General features: G+C 44.3%; 1 protein-coding gene across 3 annotated transcripts in view; it reads right to left on the reverse strand.

Moving 5' to 3' along the window:
* nup205 (nucleoporin 205) overlaps positions 1 to 20,989 on the reverse strand; it is a 105,808-nt gene that overhangs the window by 72,606 nt on the left and 12,213 nt on the right. For all 3 annotated transcript variants that reach the window (XR_011346533.1, XM_069903194.1, XM_069903195.1), the window contains 8 exons: positions 20,543 to 20,702; positions 18,790 to 19,018; positions 16,203 to 16,367; positions 8,860 to 9,035; positions 6,466 to 6,582; positions 3,364 to 3,501; positions 2,172 to 2,322; positions 216 to 421 (listed from right to left, as the gene is read on the reverse strand). Coding sequence is in view for 2 of the 3 variants with exons in the window: in XM_069903194.1 (XP_069759295.1) it covers positions 216 to 421; positions 2,172 to 2,322; positions 3,364 to 3,501; positions 6,466 to 6,582; positions 8,860 to 9,035; positions 16,203 to 16,367; positions 18,790 to 19,018; positions 20,543 to 20,702 (1,342 nt within the window). In the remaining variant the exon portion in view is untranslated. The remainder of the gene's footprint in view (positions 1 to 215; positions 422 to 2,171; positions 2,323 to 3,363; positions 3,502 to 6,465; positions 6,583 to 8,859; positions 9,036 to 16,202; positions 16,368 to 18,789; positions 19,019 to 20,542; positions 20,703 to 20,989) is intronic.

The raw sequence follows: 20,989 nt of genomic DNA on the forward strand, positions 1-20,989 counted from the left end.
CTGTTACAGCATTGCACTAAACCACTATGCTAACCGTCCTGCCCTGAGAAGAAACTTGGACCTCCACATCCCATGACATGAGGTTAGTTATTGAACAGAGATGAATGTGGGCTAAAATTCACAAGACAACACCTCTCCACAAAGTAATAAAGGGACAAGATTTCCACTGAAAATATTTTTGGAGCTGGTTTCATGGAGCACGTCCAATACTTTACCCAATTGATGATGGTGGCAGTAAGTTGGAGGAAGGCAATGAGGCCGTCCATCTCGCGCTGTGTTATGCCCCTCAACGGCATGTGCCTGTACTGTATGGTGTCGGTGCTTGGGATGTCTCTCCGTAAATGCTCGTGGTACAACATCAACGAATGGAAGAAATGTTCCCAAGACACTGGATTTCCTCCAACTACCTGGATATTCTCCACTACAGGAAACAACAGACTACAAGTCAATAAAAACTACCCAAGATGTTAGACCTATTTTTATTTTATCCTCCCATCAACTTGAAATTTTTGATGTGTGGCTCAGAGCTGCATTTATTCCTGTGGACTTCACCCCAGAAAGACCATTACCTGTAATCTTATAAAGTGGATGGTAACAGATTATTCAGCCATATTCCTGTTGCTCTAGTTTCAATCGGGAACTTTGAACATTATATGTATGATCAGTGAATGAAACGGCACAGGGAGAAGCTCAATTTAGCTAAGTTCACTCTTTCAATAATTCATCAAATTTAGTCTTTTTTCAATAACACGGGAAATTTGGCCCCTTCAAGAACACCATTTGTTAGAAGTTCTTGGGGCGGCACGGTTGGCGTACAACACCTTTACAGCACCAGCGATCAGGACGAGTGTTCAAATCCTGTGCTGTTTGTAAGGAGTTTGTACGTTCTCCCTGTGTCTGCGTGGGTTTTCCCTGTGGGATCAGGTTTCCCCCCACCATTTGAAATGTACTGGGGTGCAGGGTGTAAATTGGGTAGCATGGACTCGTGGGCTGAAATGGCCTGTTACCATGACATATGTCTAAATTAATATTTTTTTTAAACTAAAGATACTTAAACTAAAGATACGATGTATCTGCCACATGTGGTGCTGGAAGGGCAGAATTACCATATGCTATTTCTATTAGAACCTCAACAACCCTTCAGTTCATCGAATTGGAATTCATTTTCTGGTCACCAGACAAGTTGAGAAAGGAAGGAGGAACCAGGGCCCTAGCGCGTGAAAGGGAGTGTGGAAATTTAAGCCCCAGAGGGTGGAAAGGGAGCATGGTATATATTACCTGGTCAGTCAGATGCTGGAAGATCTAACCGCACAATTTCAACCAATAAGAACAAGCTTTTTTTTAAAAAAAAAATCATTATTTTCTGACTCGTGTATCATTCAGCTTTAATATCTGAACATTAAAAGTTTTCACTTTCACAAGTACATGATCAACTGCCTTTTGGAAATCCATATAAATTCTAACTTCTCCCATCCTCACCAGTAAGTTCAGCAAAAAACTCACTAACATTGATGATTCATTACAAAATAACCATCACTGGTCATCCATTATTAACCCATACTTTTCCAGGTGAGAACAAATTTGTCTCTACCATTTTTTTTTTACTAATAACATTAGAATAATAGGCCTCCAACTTCCAGGTTTATCAAATAGAAGTCATCTGGTTCAGAAGACTACAGTTCTAGATCTTGAAAAAGGGTGAAAACTGCAGTGCTTAATCTTCCTTAGATAAGAATACTGCTGGAGTGCAAAGGCGACATTATGATTCAAAATGTAGAAGGATAGATTTTGTATCAGATTAGACAAATGACAGAGATGGAAAAACTTCGATAGAGATTAAAACAAGGCAAAGTTACTTGGCTCTAAACAAAATATGAGCTACACAATGATGAATCAACAGAAAGGACTATGTACCAGCTAACAAATAAAATCAAATATTGATGATAAATTGGTATGATGGAAACATTTTCAGAGTTTAGAGGATGTTGTACCACTCTTGGCACTGAGTTTGTTCAAGAATGTGGGAAAAGCACAGTTTTCTGTATCCAATTCACCTTCACATCACACTGTTGTTCAGTGTGGCATATCAGGCACATTCTTGATGTTTTCCCAACTCATTTCCCATCAGGCCTCTCATTTATCCAACACTCAATATTGCGGACCAAGCTTACCATGACTGCTGCCATTGACCTTGAGTAGATTAAAGCAGTAGTGTGCACAATGTGGTCCATTGGCCAGTCCACGTAGCATCTTAAGGTAGGGCAGATAGAGAGATAGGGGCAGCATATCTCCCATCTGCCTCACAAATTTTGACAGAACAACCTGCAAGAAAACAAACATTTAACCATTTTGCAAAGTTTATAAATTTAGCCAAGATTTGCATATACTTTCTTGAGGAACATGAAAAAAATGGCAAGAATGATGTTCTGCGTAATGGGACTGGTACAATCACTGCAGAAAATTTTAATTCACAAGGCATTCCCCAAAACTTGCTCAAGAAGCAGAATTAAACAAGGAGAGGCGGAAAAAATGGGAATGAGTGCCACACACTAATCAGTCATAGTAGAAAGCCAATTGACAAAGTAAAGATAAAGCACATTCTTTAATGCACCTCCCCCTTAAGCTAATACAGTAAAACCCCTCTCCTATCTCAAATTCAAGCAACCAGCAAAATAAATTGAGAAAAATAAATTTTAAAAATTAAATTAAATAAGAATAAAATAATAGGTAGAAAAAAATTACGTAAGTTTAAAATTGTAAAAGTCAATGTTCTCTGAAGCAACACAAATTTTTAGTGAAGATGGGAGCAAATATACAGCCAGCGGAGGGCCTTGGTTGTGCTTTGCTTGTAACAACTATTCGAATAAAGTTGTGTGAAATAGCAATGGCGTTGCCCAGGATGAAGAGCTGGTTGATAACACTCGCCAATGGGGTCTCCTTATCTCTGCTTAGTAAGAGTCACCCCGATCAGAGGAGCTTTATCTGTAAACTTGGGAGGGGGGTGAGATTAATTATCTATATGTTATTGTTTATCTTTATGGCAACTCCATAGAGGGGAAGGAACCTGTAGATGACTGAAAATAAAGTAAAATGGTGTTCATGAAAGTGAAGTTTGTTCAGTGTATAGTATTTTTGTCTTTTGCTGTTTAAACTGTTTATTCTTAATGCAGGTGTACTAGTTATGGTTATGTCTCAAACAATCAGAAAATACATTTATCTGGCATCTACTAACCCCATAGGTACTGGATACTGTACACCAACCTAATGGCTGATCTGTATCTCAGCTCCAATTGCTCCTTTGATCCCTATTTATTACTGAATAAAGATTTATCAAAGCTAAATTCTGCATTGTGTCAGACATACCTGACGCTGTGGTGGTCTATGGTGGGCCAAACCCGAGAAGGAACCAGTCGTGGCAGTGGTTTGCAGAGGTTCAGATGGACACCAATATTCAAGGGCAAGCTCAAGCTTGAAAGGATCTTTTAGGTACAACTCCCCAATCTGCCAAAAGGAGGAGAATGGTCAATGCATGAAGCCATTTAGAATCGCAGCAATGCATCGCACATACAGAAGTACCAACCTGGGCAGGAATAATGTAGGCACATGCACTTAAATGTGCAGCATCAATTGCATCGATACTGTTTCACTACATGCAAACCCACAACATTTGGGGAATAAGAACGGAGTGCAAACAAGCTGGCTCTTGAACAATTCAGATTTCAGTTCTCAACCTGCAGTACCTACTTCTGCCACTCCATGTCCTCAGAGAGCCACAGGAAACTCCCAAGTGTGAGTTGCTGCCACAAAATCTCTGGCTAAATTGTCAATTGTTATCTTCCATAACAGTGCTTCCAAAATACCTTGTTCCCTTTTTCATCAGAAGGTTTCCCATCTGCCACAGTTGGTGCAGAGACCCAGACTGCATCTGTTCCCTGAGCTGTATTCCGCTTTAGTGTTTTTCAAGAGAACTTGGAAACTAACTTTTATCAAGAAACACCTTCACTTGAGAATCTGCAGGGGTCATCTACTGCATTTGGCGCTCCTCTTGTGGCCTTCTCTACCTAGGAGAGGTTAGATGCAGACTGAGAGATTGTTTCGTTGACCACCTTCGCTCTGTCTGCTGTGTGTTATGATGAAGACCTCCCAGTGGCCAACTGTTTCTATTCCGCACCCCACTCCCTCTCTCAGGTGTTGTCCATGGCCTAATGCACCGCCAGAGGTCATTGCAAATTGAAGAAAAAGAATCTAATTTTCTGTCTGCGCACCCTTCAGGAAGATGACATTAACATTTCCATACAACACATCCCTATCCCTTTGTCTCCCATCCCCTTCCCTCTCTATTCAGAGAGCTATCCCCTAGCACTTAACAGCTTTTTCCTCATGCCCTCCCACCCATATTTACCTATGACCTCTTGCCTGTGGGCCTGGGCTCCTCCTCCTGCCCCTCACCATTTTATTCAGGCACCTTTGCTCCATAAAAAGCGCTGCATGACCTGCTAAGATTCTCCAACACTTCTGTGTATTAAATTACAATCACAGCATTTGCAGAGTTCCTTGTCTAAATTCTGCTTTAGTTCCATGTTCTCGCCCCCAGAACAATAGGATTCTCCTGGTCTCCAAACTACCGTCCACATTAAAGTTTTTCTGTAATCTCATGCCACCAGCACATTCTTCTTCTCCTATTCAGCAATCTGAGGGTCAATTTCCTCCAATGTAAAGCTGGCCCACTCCCCAATCAATGCTCGTTTACCTTCCAAAACAAGTGGAGGGGATCTGACACCTGAGCTTTGGCAACTTTTTGCCCCCACAGCTACTTCTCCCCATCCGATACAGAGACTTACTTGCACACCTTTATTTTATTTGAAGGTCTGTTCATGGTTTTACTAGCCAGTCACTAATTATCTGCCACTCCCACTCTCAGATTTTCTTATACACATGATGAAGCAGTTTGTCCCATTGAGTACATGCCAGGTCTCACGAGTAGTTCCATCAACCACATTTTTCCACTCTGGTTTGAAAATCCTCAGCCTTGTACACAGTTCTAACAAAGCTAAGGTCAAGGAACAGCACCTCACCTTCTGACTAGGCACATTATACTCTCCCAGCCTCAATATTCCAGTTCTACAGATTCAGACAATTATAGTAAAACCTTGTTAGAACACAGTAGTTGGGGTCCAAGATTTCATACCGTGTAACAGCCGAGTCGCGGAACAGATGGATACATGTCATGATTCAGGAAGCAGGAAAACAGAATTCTGTGACTCAAACCCTATAATAAGACCTTTAAACTCCACATATTAACACACACATCTTGGAAATGAGTCACAAGAGACCATTTTTGAGTTTGTGGCTGTTGGCCACTGTTAGCCTGACATCCTAAAATCAATGCTTGGGGTCCATGGACACCCGCGCTATAAGCGATTCCGCAGATTAACGAATTGCGTTCTAACGAGGTTTCACTGTACTTTTATTTCTTCTGAATTCCCATAATTTCAAATAACCATTTTTACAGCAAAGAATGATTATGAAGAGCTCACATATCTTCTACGGGTTACGAATGCCAGACTTACAGACACCCACACAATATACACGAGCAGTCAGGAGACCAGCAGGATGAATGAAGATGGGTTTGCCTGGTACTGCAGGGTACAGGTAAGGAATCTTCTGGAAATGGGGAAGTTCCTCCTCATCTTCTAGCCTCACCCTCTCAAGCTGCCACATTTATGGGCTAGATAGGGCAAGGCAGAGCTGGGAGCACTGTGCACACTTGCTCACTGAGTAGCCAAGGCCAGCTGGCAGCCGCTCCTCCTGGTTCTCCAGTCACGGCTGGTTCTGGGAGCCCCTCCCATGCACTTACTGCTTCTTTCCAATTTATGAACTAAATGGGTTACGAACAGTTCTTGGGAACGTATGTATCTTTGACATAACCTATTGGCAGGTAAAAGCCTGGCGACTGAGATAAAATCTAGGTGAAAAAAAACACCTTTGGTTTGAAAAATAGAAAATATATAATGAGAAAGTGTGGAGCTCTGAGCTACACAGCGATCTCAAGGTCTCAGGATGCAAAAGGCTGCTAAATATCCATTGAAAGTATTTAAGCTAATACATTATGATTTATTGGAAGGGGAATTGTAAAGAACATCTGTGAGACTACATCTTGAGTAATATGTACACAATTTGTTCTCTGATTTAATGAAGGATTTTGCTGCTTTAGAAGTTTATTGGACTCGTATATAGAATGGGCAAGGTGTCCCATGAGAAAAAGTCAGTCAATTTGTTTCCTTCTCCACATCTTGACCCATCAACATCATTTTCTGTTTTTGTTTCAGAATTCACAATATTTTGCTTCGGACCCTCATGGCCAGAGAATTCACAAAGACACCAAATTATGGACTGCAAACCAAGGTTGTTCATCTTCCCTCTCAGTCTGAAATGTCGAGGGGACAGAGAAGGGTTTCATCTCACCAGCAGCATCAGGTGCTCGAGGTCCCGTCGCAAGGTTGAAGGCGGCTCAGTGCCCATTTGCAGGCTCATGTGGATGATTCGGGCATCCTCGTCCGCGCGGTTCCGTAGCTGTTTAACCTGTGGGATGGGAGAAAAGATGGCAAAGGTCACAACCTTAGTGGTGATAACTTGTTGAAGGGCGATTTCAGCCACACCAAAGTGATATCCGGCTGCCTCATCGAATCTGAAACAATCTCAGAAAGGGGCCAAAGTAGAGGGGAAGGGAACCACACAGATGCATCTGATGATGAGTAAGGGAATTTCAAATTCAGAGCCAAGGCAACTCAACAAGAATAGATGAGATGGGAGCTTACTGCAATGAGGATGCACATCCAAGTCATACATTAGAAGCCCTTAATAATTCTACTAACAGATCCACTGCCTATCAAAGAGCCTACTCCTATCATCAATTGGTTTAAGTTCACATTCCTTTGTCCTTTTTATCTATCAAACTTAATTAATCCTACGCTCTCTCTGTACAATGCCCAGGTTCTACAGCCACAACCAAATGGCTCCATCTAATATGTGGTGGAATTGAATATTTACCATTTTGGTAACAGATGAAACGTTTTAATGTTAAAATAATAATTGTTCATTATAAGCGTATGCTGAAGTTGACTCGAGTGGAAAAACTTTTAGGAGTCAAACCACTGCAATGGATTTCATGAAATCCACTGAGGATTGAATGTCCATTACACTAGCAGAGATTAACACTTAAACTAGCAGAAATATTTGAAACCAAGAAAAGGCAAAGAGGATAATTCTGAAGTGGAGCTGACATTACCAATGTCATAGGATAGATAAAGAGCTTCCTGGCCTGCTAAAAAGTCTAGGAGCTATTAATAAGGAGGTCCAAATGCAGCTGGTTTACATGCTTAACTAGCAATGAGCTGAATTAATTTTTTTTCATCATTGCTTTACGTTGCACCACAGACTCCTTTCCTTTGGCCTGTAGGCAGGGAGATAAGGAAATAATCTTGCACTATTATAATTCACTTTTTAAATAGTTGATATTCTTTACCTCCTCCAAAAAAGCTACGAGGACTGACCAATGGGAAGTGCTACTTAACAAAAGCACCTGGTTTCAATTCAATGCAATTCATAAGTTCTAACAAACCTCTCATACATTAAGGATGAACTCTTGATCTCACAAATCTACCCCAATGTGGCCCTGACGTGTGCATTTTCTCTGTAAGACCATATTCTGCACTTTTGATTTTTGCACTAACTTGTGCTTGTTGATTTGCCGGAATGGCATACAAACAAAGTTTTGGCATTCTATTTCAAATACATGGTATAATAAACAATTCGTAGTTTTTGAAACTTGCTTAAGTGTACACACTTAAAATCACTCAGATCTTCCATCCTGCTCGAGCACCGAGTTTGACTGAAGATGAAGATGATGAACAAGCTGGCTCATTTGTTATAATGTTTGATGACAACATGACATAATTTATTCACAAAACCTATTTTGCTTGTCCTTTTTATTTCCTTCCAGACCGTTCCAAAGGAAAGACCCTTGAAAATATGAACGACGAGAAAGTCATTATCAAAGCAGCAGTGAAGTAAAACCGATTCTGGGTCAAACAGCAGAGATGGCCAAAGCTCCACATTCATATGCATGAGTAAACAGTTGTCGGTGATCAATGTGAATGAACCACTCACATCATTGTGAATCCTACCCAGGTTACTTCCAAAAGGGCTTAAATCAATGAGCAGAATGTTCATTCATTTGACCTTGTTATTCATTTCATCCCTCAGAGTGGAGTCACAAGAAAAGGATTTGTGTTCATTCCCACTGACTGCTTTGAACAGGGGGTTGCAATGCCAGCTCTGAGCACAGACTGCACAATCAAAATTTCACCATTGCATTGCCTTCAGAAAAACAGGATTTAACTTAAAAGAAAAATGTTTTGCTGACAAATAAAATTTACCAGAGTTACTTGGGACATAAACTTCACACACCACCAGCTTGGATATCCCAGTGCAATCAGTGGGCTTTTCACCCAAACGATAAGCTGTCAGACAGGTGGTCTGTTCCTGGCATTTTGCCACAAGCTTCAAGGTCAAAAGAAATAAAGATTATTTAAACTGCTGACCAAGGTGCCAGTTGAAAGAGATGGCAGTGAGTGCTGAGTCAGTAGGTTACTGTACATTGTGGTTCTGTTGTACACAAATTAAAGCAGATGGGAAAAGGAGTTGGAATAAATGCAACTGCAGTTTTCTCAAGTATGAAGGAGAATGATGAATTGGATAAACTTGTTCTCGACAATGAATGATACAAAACTCTGGGATACAAATATGGAATCAGAATGAAAGTCTGGAACATTTTTCCCCTGATTCTCTCCAGCTCACCTTCATTGGCATGAGGGTCAAAAAGTCCGCAATGAGGTTGTGAATCCTGCGGATGTAGAACTCATCCTGGTACAAGCCCTCAGCTCCCACCACAGCTTCAGTGAGGAAAAGGAAGGCATTTTGTCCTATCGCCATGCTTGCAATAAACTCATCTGCCTCTGTGAACTCGGTCAGAGCTGGGGTGAATACAAAACAGGCACAATAAAATTATTGGTAGTCAGCATTCACATCACATGCACTCTGCTTTATAACGAATGTGAGTTGTTACTCAAGGGGTCTATTGATAAGAAATGTTTTCTTGAGTGGATATGCTTTACAGATTATCAAATATGAACACATCATAAACCCTGCAGATATTTACAGTGTCATGCTTCTGCAATTATTAATTACCTTTGCTATGTGGAGAAAGAGGAAACTTGTAACGATACACATCCAAGTAAAAAAATAAGCACAATCTAGTGGTAAAGTACAAAATTTCCCACTGCCCACATTTCAAGTCATAGAATTTGTATTTCCAGATACCGAATCCACTTCCAACCAGACTAAAAGCAGACGAAAGTTGCAGAAAAGCAGTAGGGCCCAACTTCAGGAGAGATGACCTGTAAGCGAAGTGTTGCATGTCTCAGGCAACACTAAACTATTACTGCAAGGTAAATGGCCCAGGTCATGCCAGCCCTTGACAGCTGGGCAGTTGCTCTGGGCTGCAATGAGTCAGAAAAAAACATACATGTGTGGCAGGTGAACCGGCTCCGCTTGTAAGCCACGCGGCGGGGCAGCCGGCCAAATTGGTGCCGTCGGGGGTTTCCCTTCCTTCCAGCTCAGGGCTCAGAAACCTGCGCTTGGGGATCACGTGACGCCTGGATGACATCAGCGCCCTCCACCGTGATTCTCAGCCTGGTCCGGGCTGGGAGTACAAGTACATCCCAGCAGCCTGCAATAAACTAGTCTGCTCACTGAGCTCAACCCGTCTGGTTGCGTGTGTTATTGCAGGAGCGGTGTAGCCGCCGCTACAATTGGTGACTCCGACTGGTTCAAACATCTTTGAATCCATCATGAGCGAGCCTGGGATCAGTGCCATAGCCATGAAACTGTCTGAATTCTGGGTTCAGGAGCTGGAGACCTGGTTCGTCCATGCGGAGGCCCAGTTTCACCTCCGCCAGATTTCGTCCGACACGACCAAACTCTACCATGTGGTCACTGCCCTGGACCAGGCCACTGCCAGATGTGTGCTGCACCTTGTTCAGCACCCACCCACCGAGGGCAAGTACAAGACTATCAAGCGAGCGCTTACTGGGTCCCTCGGACTATCCAGATACCAGCGTCCCGCTCAGGTGCTGCACCTCGACGCACTGATGGACGAGATGCTCACCCTCATGGGTGAGTACACCAACTGCCCACTTTTCAAGCACATCTTCCTCGAACATATGCCCAGGACATCCGCCCGCTGCTGGTTCAGGAGAGCTTAACTGACCCGAAGAAGGTCGCCCAGAAGGCCCAAGAGCTATGGCTCGCACGATTCTCGGAAGGGTCAGTGGTCCAGCAGGTTACGAGGCATGCGCACGACCACGCCAAGCCCACCCCTAGCACTGCAGTAGAGGACCCGGCCCCTGCAGGGGCCCCCAAAAGCATAACCAGGGCCAAAGCATTCGCTTCAGGCCTCCGCTTCTATCACCGGTGCTGGGGAGCCAAGGCTCGGAAGTGTTGTCAGCCCTGCTCGTTCCAGGGAAACGACCAGGCTGGCTGCTGTTAATGGCTGTGGCAGCCATCCAAGGACACAGCCTTCTCTACCTGCGGGACTCAGTCAGCAGCCGGCGGTTCCTCGTTGACACTGGAGACCAGATCAGCGTCATACCGGCCATGGCCATCAAATCCAGGAACCGACCTCGTGGACCTCCCCTCCATGCAGCCAACGCAACGGTAATCTGGACATATGGAGACAAGACAGTCCACTTCCAGATCGGCCAACAGAAATTCGCACAGAGGTTCACCGTCTTGTCCCTCCCAACTGCCATCCTGGGTGCAGACTTCCTCCTCACACACAGGCTTCTGGTGGACATTCAAGGCCTGGTGGATGCCCGTACCTTCCAGGCCATTCGCCTCAATGCCTCCTGCTCGGAACAACCATAGATGGCCATGATCAGCACGCCCAGAGAAGAGTTCCAGCAGATCCTGGATGAGTTCCCGACACTCCTCAAGCCACAGTTCTCCGCTGCTTCTCCGCGCTACGGGGTGTTCCACCACATCCCCACCCAGGGCCCGCTGGTTCATGCCAAGGCACGCCAGCTCCCGCCTGACAAGCTCCAGGTAGCGAAGGAGGAGTTTTCGCACCTGTTGGAGCTGGGGATCGTTCGGCAGTCCGACAGCCCGTGGGCCTTGCTGCTCCACCTGGTCCCAAAAGCCTCCAGCTACCCTGGCGTCCCTGCGGAGACTATTGACAGCTCAACGAGGCAACTGTTCCTGACCGTTACCTCATCCCTTTCATCCAGGACTTTACGGCCAACCTGCACGGTGCGAGGGCCTTCTCCAAGATTGACCTGGTGCGCGGATATCACCAGATCCCGGTGCTCCCTGAGGACTTACCCAAGATGGACATCATCACCGCCTTTGGCCTGTTCGAATTCCTGCGCATGCCGTTCGGGCTCAAGAACGCCGCTCAGACCTTCCAGTGCCTCATGGACTCTGTGGGCAGGGACTTAGATTTCATCTTTATTTATTTGGACAACATCTTTGTCGCCAGCAAGGACCGGGCACAACACAAGGCCCACCTAAGTGCTCTTTTCTCCCAGCTGGCCGACTTCGGTCTTACCATCAACCCGGCCAAGTGACAGTTCAGGAAAGAGTCCATGCAGTTCCTGGGCCATAACATCATGGCCGAAGGAGCCACACACATCGCTGCGAAGGTTGCCACCATCAGGGAGTTCCCTCGCCCGAACAGCCTCAAGGGGCTGCAGGAGTTCACAGGTATGGTCAACTTTTACAACCGCTTCATCCCGGGAGCTGCGCGCATCATGAGCCGCTGTTCGCCCTCATTGCAGCCAAGCACAAGATGCTCGCTTGGAACCCAGAAGCCTGCATCGCATTCGAGGCCACCAAGGACGCCCTCGCGAAGGCCGCCATGCTTGCCCACCCACACACCGACCTGCATATGGCACTCTCTGTCGATGCCTCTGCCACAGCCGTCAGTGCCATCCTGGAGCAGCAGGTGAATGGGCATTGGAAGCTGCTGGCATTCTTCAGCCGTCTGCTCCAAATGGCGGAATGCAAGTATAGTGCCTTCGACCGCAAGTTACTGGGCATGTACTTGGCAGTGCGGCATTTCCGCTATTTTTTGGAGGGGAGGACTCTTAACATCTTCACCGACCACAAACCCCTCACCCAGGCATTCGTGATGACAAAGGATCCCTGGTCGGCCTGCCAGCAGCATCACTTTCCTTGGTGACAGAGTTTACCACTGACATTCAGCACAAGGTGGGGAAGGACAATGTGGCTGCCGATGCATTCTTGCGACCGGCCATCTGCGCGCTGACGCCTGGCCTCGACTTCGACCAGCTCGCCCGGGACCAGGAAGCTGATGAGGAGACGAGGGCCTTCAAGACCGCCATCACCAGCCTGCGGTTCTGAGACCTCCCGACTCTGAGCAGCAAAGGCACCATCCTGTGCGATATCTCCTTGGGTACCCCGCGGCCAGTGGTTCCGCAGCAGTGGTGCAGGCAGGTCTTCCGTCACATCCAAGACCTTTCACATCCGTACATCAGGTCCACGGTCCGGATGGTGGCAGAACGGTTCATATGGCATGGGCTGTGGAAGCAGATCGCCGGCTGGGCCAGAACATGCACCCATTGCCAGACATTCAAGGTGCACAGGCACACCAGGGCACCCGTACAGGAGTTCGAACACGTCCAGGAACGGTTCAGCCACATTCACGTGGATATCATCAGGCCCTTACCCATTTCCCGGGGCAACCGTTACCTGTTTATGGTGGTGGACCGCACCACTCGCTGGCCCGAGGTGATCCCGATGCCAGACGCTTCCACCGACTCCTGTTGCATGGTTGGGTCGCTCGATTTGGCATCCCGGCTCACCTCACTAGCGATCGGGGCGCCCAGTTCACATCTGCACTCTGGACACAGCTTCCCAACAGGTTGGGGATACAGTTACACCGCACCACGGCCTACCGCTCGTAGGCCAATGGACTGGTCGAACGTCTGCACCGCCACCTTAAGTCGGCGCTCATGGCCCGCCTCATTGGTCCTGACTGGACAGACGAACTGCCTTAGGTGCTCCTGGGCATCCGCTCCACTCCCAAGGAAGATCTGCAGGTGTCATCAGCAGAGCTGGTCCACGGTGCGCCGCTGGCTCTACCTGGTGAGTTCATCAACACATCTCACAATCCCCAGCGGTCGCCGCATGAACTACTTCATCACTTCAGGGCACACTTGGACTCCTTCGAACCCCCACCGCCACCCAGGCATGGCACCTACCCGACTCACATTCCTGGTGAGCTGCTTTCCACAGAGTTTGTTTTCGTTTGGCGGGGCCTGACCGCGGCACCTCTGCAGCAACTGTATAAGGGGCTGTTCAGGGTTATACAGCGTTCAGGCTCAATATTCACACTGGACTTGGGCGGCAGGCATGAGCTGTTTACCATTGACAGGCTGAAGCAAGTGCACCTCAATCCCACTGAGACCGTGGTCGTTGCCCAGCCCAAGAAGCGAGGCCATCCAGCAAAAAAGGACAATGGCGCCAGTTCTGGGGGGGGGGGGGGGGTGGTGCTGTGTAGCGGCTCACCACAAGGCAGGTGAACCGGCCCCACTTGTAAGCCACGCGGTGGGGCAGCCGGCCAAAGTGGTGACATCGGGGGTTTCCCTTCCTTCCAGCTCGGGGCTCAGAAACCCGCACTTGGGGACCACGTGACGCCTGGATGACGTCAGCGCCCTCCACCGTGGTTCTCAGCCAGGTCCGGGCTGGGAGTGTAAGTGCAACCCAGTCGCCTGCAATAAACTAGTCTGCTCACTGAGCTCAACCCGTTTAGATGAGTGTGTTATTGCAGGAGCAGAGTAGCCGCTGCTACACAAGCTCATAATAACACCAGAGATCAGGAAGTTGACTATGAATCCATTTGATTATTTTAGCAGGAAAAGAGAGTTTTTCTCTAATTTCAAACTAAGTAGGAGAGAAGCACCAGCAAGTGGTTAGAAAGGCAGAGTGTGTGGAAGAGATTGTTTTCCCATCCCCAGCCACCTCTACTACCCCCTTTAACAGGAATGGCCGTTTTGAAGGACTGCCTTGAGATCATGCAAATACCAGTATGTAAAAAGAACAGTTCTGATAGTGGGCGATTGTAACTTTCCAACTTTAACTGGAGCTCCCTCGGAGCTGAGGGGCTTAGATGGCGCAGAATTTATTCAGTGCATCGAAGACAAATTATTGAAACAATATGTAGAGAGTCCAAATGGGCAAGAGTATATTCTGGAAATGAGCCTGGCCAAGTGATTTAAGTTTCAATGGGAGAGCATTTTGGGAACAGTGATTATAATTCTAAGTTTTAAGACAACTATGGTTAGGTTTAGGAAAGTGAAATAGAACAAAATCCTTGAGGAATACAAAGGAAGCGGAAGAGAAATGAATTGATTAAGGAAGGCTAAAAGGCCATAAAATGCCCTTGGCAAGTAGGATTCAGGAGTATTTATCAAGCATGTGGCAGTCAAGAGAGCAGCTGCGGAGAGGGTAGGACCACTCAAGGACAAAAGGAAGGGATTGATGCCTGGAGACAGAACAAATGGATGGAATCCTAAATGAGTTTTCACAAAGGACATGGATGATGGCAAGATCAGAGTTATTTTAGGAAATGTCAATATTAAGGTGGTGGTGATTGGTCTCTTGAAAAGTATAAAGATTGTTGAGTCCCCAGGACCTGATGAAATCTAGCCAGGATACTGAGGGAGAACAAGGGAGGAGAGTGCCAGGTCTGAGATCTTTGTATCATATTTAGTCACAGGCAAGATGCCAGAAAACTGGGAATGAGAGCTACAAGGACACACCAGGAAATTATAGGCCCATCTGCCTTAAACCAGTGGGAGGAAAATTACTGAGAGAATATTTTTAAGGCAGAATTAATGGCATTTGAAAAGAAAGGACTTATTAGTGACAATCAGCATGGATTTGTGCGAGGGAGGTCTGTGTCTTACAAATGAATAAGTTTTTTGAGGAAGTGACAAAGATGAAAGATAAGGTTACAGAAATGGATGCTGTCTATATATATTCTAATAAAGAATTTGACAAAGTCCCTCATAGGTACAGAAGATTAAGTCGTATGCGATCCACGGCGAGTTGCTAAACTGAATCCAAAATTGTCTATTATAGCAGAGAGAGATGGTCATGGAGCAGTGTTTTCCGGCTGAAGACGCAGGACCAGTGTTCTGCAGGGATCAATGCTGAAACATCTGTGGTTCATAATATACAAAAAAATGATTTGGATGAAAATGTCGGTGCTCTGATTGGTGGAATTTTGGATAGCAAGGAAAGCTGCTAATGGATACAAAAGAATCTATGACAGAAAAATAGAACATGGAGATTAATCTGGACAAATATGAGGTGTAAATTTTGGAAGGTCAATTGCAAGGGGGAAGTATTGGTGCATTGACGTACAGAGCAGTACTGGGGAGCAAGTTCACAGCTCCCAAAAAGAAACAATACAAAGGGATACACAGGGTGAGATAAAGAGGAAAAGGAAGGCATTTGTCTGCTTGTCTTCTTCTGTCCAAGTATTCATTATGAAAGTCTGGAGATTATGTACTGCTGTACTGAGCTTTATTTGGAGTATTGTGTGGAAGCTTTGGGTCACCAGGATGTTGCCTAGATTGGAAAATATTCGCTGTAGAAGAAGATGGATAAACTTAAATTGTTTACACTGGACCGTCAGGTGGAAGGGTAACCCCCCCCCACCCCCCATAGAAGTACATATAATTGAGAGGCAGAGACAGGGAAGACGGTCAGTCTTTTTCCCAGGGTGGAAATGTCAAATACTTGAGGCCATAGGTTTGAGGTGAGAGGGGGAAGTTTAAAGGAAATAGGAGAGGCAAATTTCTATTTTTCTTAAATGCATAGAGTGGTAGGTGGCTGGAATGTGCTCCCTGAGGAGGTGGTGGAAGCCGACACAATAACAAAGCTCGAGAGGCATTGAGGTGGAGTACAGACCACATGCATGAAGATGGGATTGGTCAGCAGGGTCAATACAAACATGGTGGGCACATGATCATTATTCCAGAGCGTGGTAAAACATGCAACCATGTGAAACCAAATCTAAGACATTTCTGAAAAAGCAGTTAAGCTCAAAGATTCACCTGTTGTCTCGGGTAATTGGGAGATCCCCCGTAGAGCCAAGGCCCAGGCCAGTCTGACCACAGCCTGCAGTCCTGGCATTTTCCAAGGCTGTGAGTTCTGCAGCCTGCTATGAATGGCAGTCACATACTGCCTTTCTGTCAGCAATGGCAGTTGATGAATTAGTTCTATTAAAAGAAAATATTCCTTTCAGAAGAAAATTTCCACTTAGTGTGCAGTCAATTCATACACCTAGATCATCAGTCCAGAACTGCATTTTGAAATTCTCATGGTAATTAAATACACCAAGGTATCCATTTTTCATGCAAGATATTACACAGGAGAAATTCCAAGCTCTTCAATCCAGAAAGATGGAAAGATTACCCAGTCAATCCCCATCTTTGAGTACTGTCACGCTGAGCTCTGGTCCACCTTAGGGATGTGTGCTCTGCCCACTCCTCCTCACATTATTGACCCATGACTGCCACACCAGATCCAATAGTCATCAAGTTTGTAGGTGACACAACAACAGCAATGATGAGTTGGGATACAGAGAAGAGGAAAATCTCATGAAATGGTGCAAGACAAAGGTAAAGAATGTGGATTTCAGCAGAGGGCCAGAAACGACCATCCTCCACCTCACATTAATAGCTCGGCAGTGGAGAGAGTAGAGAGCACCAAGTTCCTCAGAGTCCACTTATAAAGTGACACCTAACTTGGACACAAAACATCTCACTTCCCAGTAAGGCTCAACAGCGACTGCACTTCCTTGGAAGGTAGAGCAAGGCTACCAGCTACCATTCTATCAACTTTTTACAAGAACTCAAGTGCCCTGGCTGGCTGGCTGTATCACGGTGTGGTATGGTTGCTGTAGAGCAAAGGATCGGAGGTCAATGCACAAGTCCATAAAAGTGATATCGAGGATCGCTAGGTTGCCCTTCCCCAGTGCCCTCCAACCCCAATCAATGGGATTTACTGGGATTATTGTTTAAAGAGGGTTTGCAAAATCAGGAAGTACTCCTATTCACCAGCCCCCCCCCCCCCCCCCCCAACAGCATCTTCCAGCTGCTCGCGTTGGGAAAGAGATAAGGAAATTTCAGAACCAGATCCACCAGGCTGTATGTGTGTTATGTCTGTATACACTCACATGTTTTGCACTGTTCTGCATCATGAACTGGTGAAAGCTGTTTGGTCAGGTTGCAATAGGATGACACATAAACTTGATAACTTGAATGTGGCCAATGCATTTTCCACTGTATAAAAGTTCATCATTTCAGCTAATAAAATCTGTTTGATCTGCTTCCTCCTTTCTCCGTGAAGTCAAGTTAGAATATCAGTCCACTTTGAGGCATGCAGTGACACACATAGCAGCAATCCTGAAAAGTGGTGTATCATCTGGGTGGTGAACCAGACTATTTAACAGAACTAAAGTTTTATACAAAGCCAATATGCAATGCTTGTTCATTTCTATTAGTGATTCTGAAGTGAATCTCACAGGACAGGATTCCAACGTTGGGTACAACTCCAATTCCTTGCAGTGAAAGAAAGTTAGCAGATTATATTCCACAATTTTGTGACATGAAATTCAGTTTACAAAGCAGTTTGCATCCAACCTGAAACCTCAATATGCAGAATCAAGAGCAATGAAACAGATATACAGCAGCTAATGCAAATTGCACCTTAGTTGGGCTTTAAATGAGTATGATCAATGAATAATGAGATTTAATTGCATATATTTATATCTAGGTTTACCGGGAAGGTGGTTCTTACACATAACTATGTATTATCCACAGAAAAAAAAATGTAAACTTGTTCTTCCAGAGTCACATTCCTAACCTGACCAATCTCTCTCCCCCCCCCACCACCCCCAGGGATACTGGTTCAACAAAAGATCCAAGCACACAATTCAATTTTATTACAGGAATTTAATTAACAATTATGCAATTCATTGAAACCCCTGACCCTGCTTCAAAAGTTCCATTACTTTACAAAGATAATCTGCAAACACAACAACAACTAAAATTATCAAAATTAAAAACAATATCATTTTACTCGATATGCTGAGAAGTTTTGTAAGCAAGAGGGGGGAAAAAAGCTCAGTACAACAACCCAATATATTTCCAATTTATGCATACTTAAATTTGGCTTTATGATCAAAATGAAAATAAAAACAATGATACAGAAGATCTTTAAACTGTGCAACTTGTAGATTGAAAATTACTGATGATAAACGTTTGCTTGTTTAATTTGATTTGTATTTCAAATTGATGACCCATCATTAGATCTTTTGTTTCCTTGTCCACTGTTTTTTTCCCATTTATTTTTGATTTTCAGCATCTTGAGTTTTTAGCCCCACTTTTCATAGAAAAATATATTTCACAAACTCTCCAAGAGAGAGCTTTGCAAAGAACAAGGTATGGTAGTAAATGAAATGTGAAAAAAAAAAGTTTTTCAATTATCTAGGCATGCAACCTTACCCAGAATTCAGAAAAGGTGAAGATCAAAAAGAGATTTTGGTGCATTCTCTCCAAACAGCTTAGATTGTTAAGATTATATAGCAAATATAGCCAATCATACATCATTTTTATCTTTAAATGTTAGCTTCCTTACCTTCTCGATCCTCGGTAACATTCACCAAAAAGCTTATGTCAAAGCAATAAAGCAATGCCATGAGAAGAGCTAGGTTTACACTATCCAGTGTGCCATCTGCCTCAGTTGTGAGACTCTCCATGTGGCAAATAAGGAATAAGGTGTCATCTTTACTCAGTGGTGTCTGACAGGCCCAGGCAAAGAGACATTCTGCAAGGGTCTGGCGGCTTTCCTTGATCAGATCCGAGACCTGGAAAACAGCAGTGATTATTCATTTCATGGGAGATTAGCAAGACTTCACCCAAAAAAGTCCTCTGAATCCAATGGAATCACTAAAATGAAGGTTATCATTAATCTTCATGCTCAACTTCTAAAAGAGTCTTGCCAAAAATGTGAAAAACTAGGCTAGTTCAGAGGGAAGGGCTTCAGTGAGTAATGAAACAGCAGTTCAACGCATCAATGCTGCTGGTTTGATATTATTAATTAATTTTAGTTCCCTGATTAATATTGCAGAGTATTGGTTAATAGCTTACATAATGTAAGACAATTGAGAAGAAAAACTATTTGTGAATGGTAACAGTGGCTGAGAGTTCAACAACAGCAAAAGTTAAGCACTGAAAGAGAAAAGCCAGGAAATTACTGGCCTCATAGAATTGTTTTGGATACAAGTGAACACGTTCCAAAATATATAAATTAATGAATCTAACCGCCAGGCCAATAGAGAACTCTCCTATTATAAATGTGCCATCAATACAAAATCAGATTGCTTACAGGAAATGAAATGTACACTGCAGACACTATTGTCAACATATGCCAAGCAGGGTTTCATACAAGAGATTCACCATTCAAATAGAATGCAAAGTAGTGTCAGAAACAATGTTACATAAATAGCAATGGCTGGGCTTGGAAGAATAGGGATTTTTGATGATTGGCAAATGTTGTGGATGGTGAAGCTACTCAAAGTTGTGTGCTGATTTGTTCTTTATCTGGGTCAAAGATATGGGCATCGATAGAAGAATGAAATCAAAATTTATTGGTCACATCAGAAGAGAAAACTTGAAAAATCTGAAGGAAACCAAAGTACTGCAGTAAAAATAGTTCAACTCTTATTGTTATGCAAATCATCAGTTTAGCAGAACCACTTAAGTGATTAACCTCCACTTTAAATCTACCCAATGACAATCTCCAGTCATCAGATTTACCACCTCTGCTTAAAGAAATTTCTCCTCATCTCTGTTCTGAAGAGATGCCATTCTATTCTGACACTGTGCCCTCTGGTCCTTGACTCTCCCACTACTGGAAACATCTTCACATCACCCTATCCAGCCCTTTCAGTAGGTTTAAATGAGATCTCTTTCCATCATCCTTCAGATTTAAGATGTTTTATTACGGTTGCTTCGTTGGTAAATCCAAAATCAAGACACTGACATCTGCCAACATCAGGTTTCTGATCGAAACCCCAATTTTCCTCTCCAACTACACTTAAAAGCTCATATAATTTTACTTTCCCTCATCATTCCCTCACATTCTTCAATCATTCAAGGTGACTCTTCTGTTGAAGTCTTCCTGAATTGCATGCAATAGTCCCATTAGGGTCCATCAATCTTTTATAAAGGCTCAACCTCACATTACTATTTTCTACATCTTAAGGCAAAGACCACATATGATACATTAACCATCTTTCAACCATTCCAAAAAAAAAAATCAGCCAAATCAATGGAAACCCCATTGAGTGCTTCCCCACCCTGGACATGTGCCAAACTTCCATTCTTACCGCTCTGCGGTGAACTGGATTGCCCAGGCCTCGGGCAGCCTGCAATTTTTCAAATTCCTCATTGAGGTTTATTTGATTGATCAAGCACAGGATTCTCTGAGTCAGCCCCTGCTCCATCAATTCGTCTGTGAACCGTGTTGTCATGGATACAAGCTCTGATCTGCAAAGAAATTTTGAGCTTGTCATTTTAAAAGTATTACATTTTCGCCTGTGACTCAAAAAGGCACACACAATCAGATGTTAATAGCAACAGGTTAGTCAGCATTGAAATGTCATCCACATAATAAAACTCTTCCATGTAAAGCTGGCTTAGCATATTATAAACTATGCAGCATCAATTACCACTTCTGCTTCCCTGCCTTCAAGCTGCTGATTTATGGTAGAGACTTCAGGAGTTACCAAGGCACCTTGGTAAATTAGGTCCTGTTGCACAGTACTTGTCACCAG

The sequence above is a fragment of the Narcine bancroftii genome, chromosome 11, assembly GCF_036971445.1.
Source record: "Narcine bancroftii isolate sNarBan1 chromosome 11, sNarBan1.hap1, whole genome shotgun sequence".
NCBI lineage: Eukaryota > Metazoa > Chordata > Chondrichthyes > Torpediniformes > Narcinidae > Narcine > Narcine bancroftii.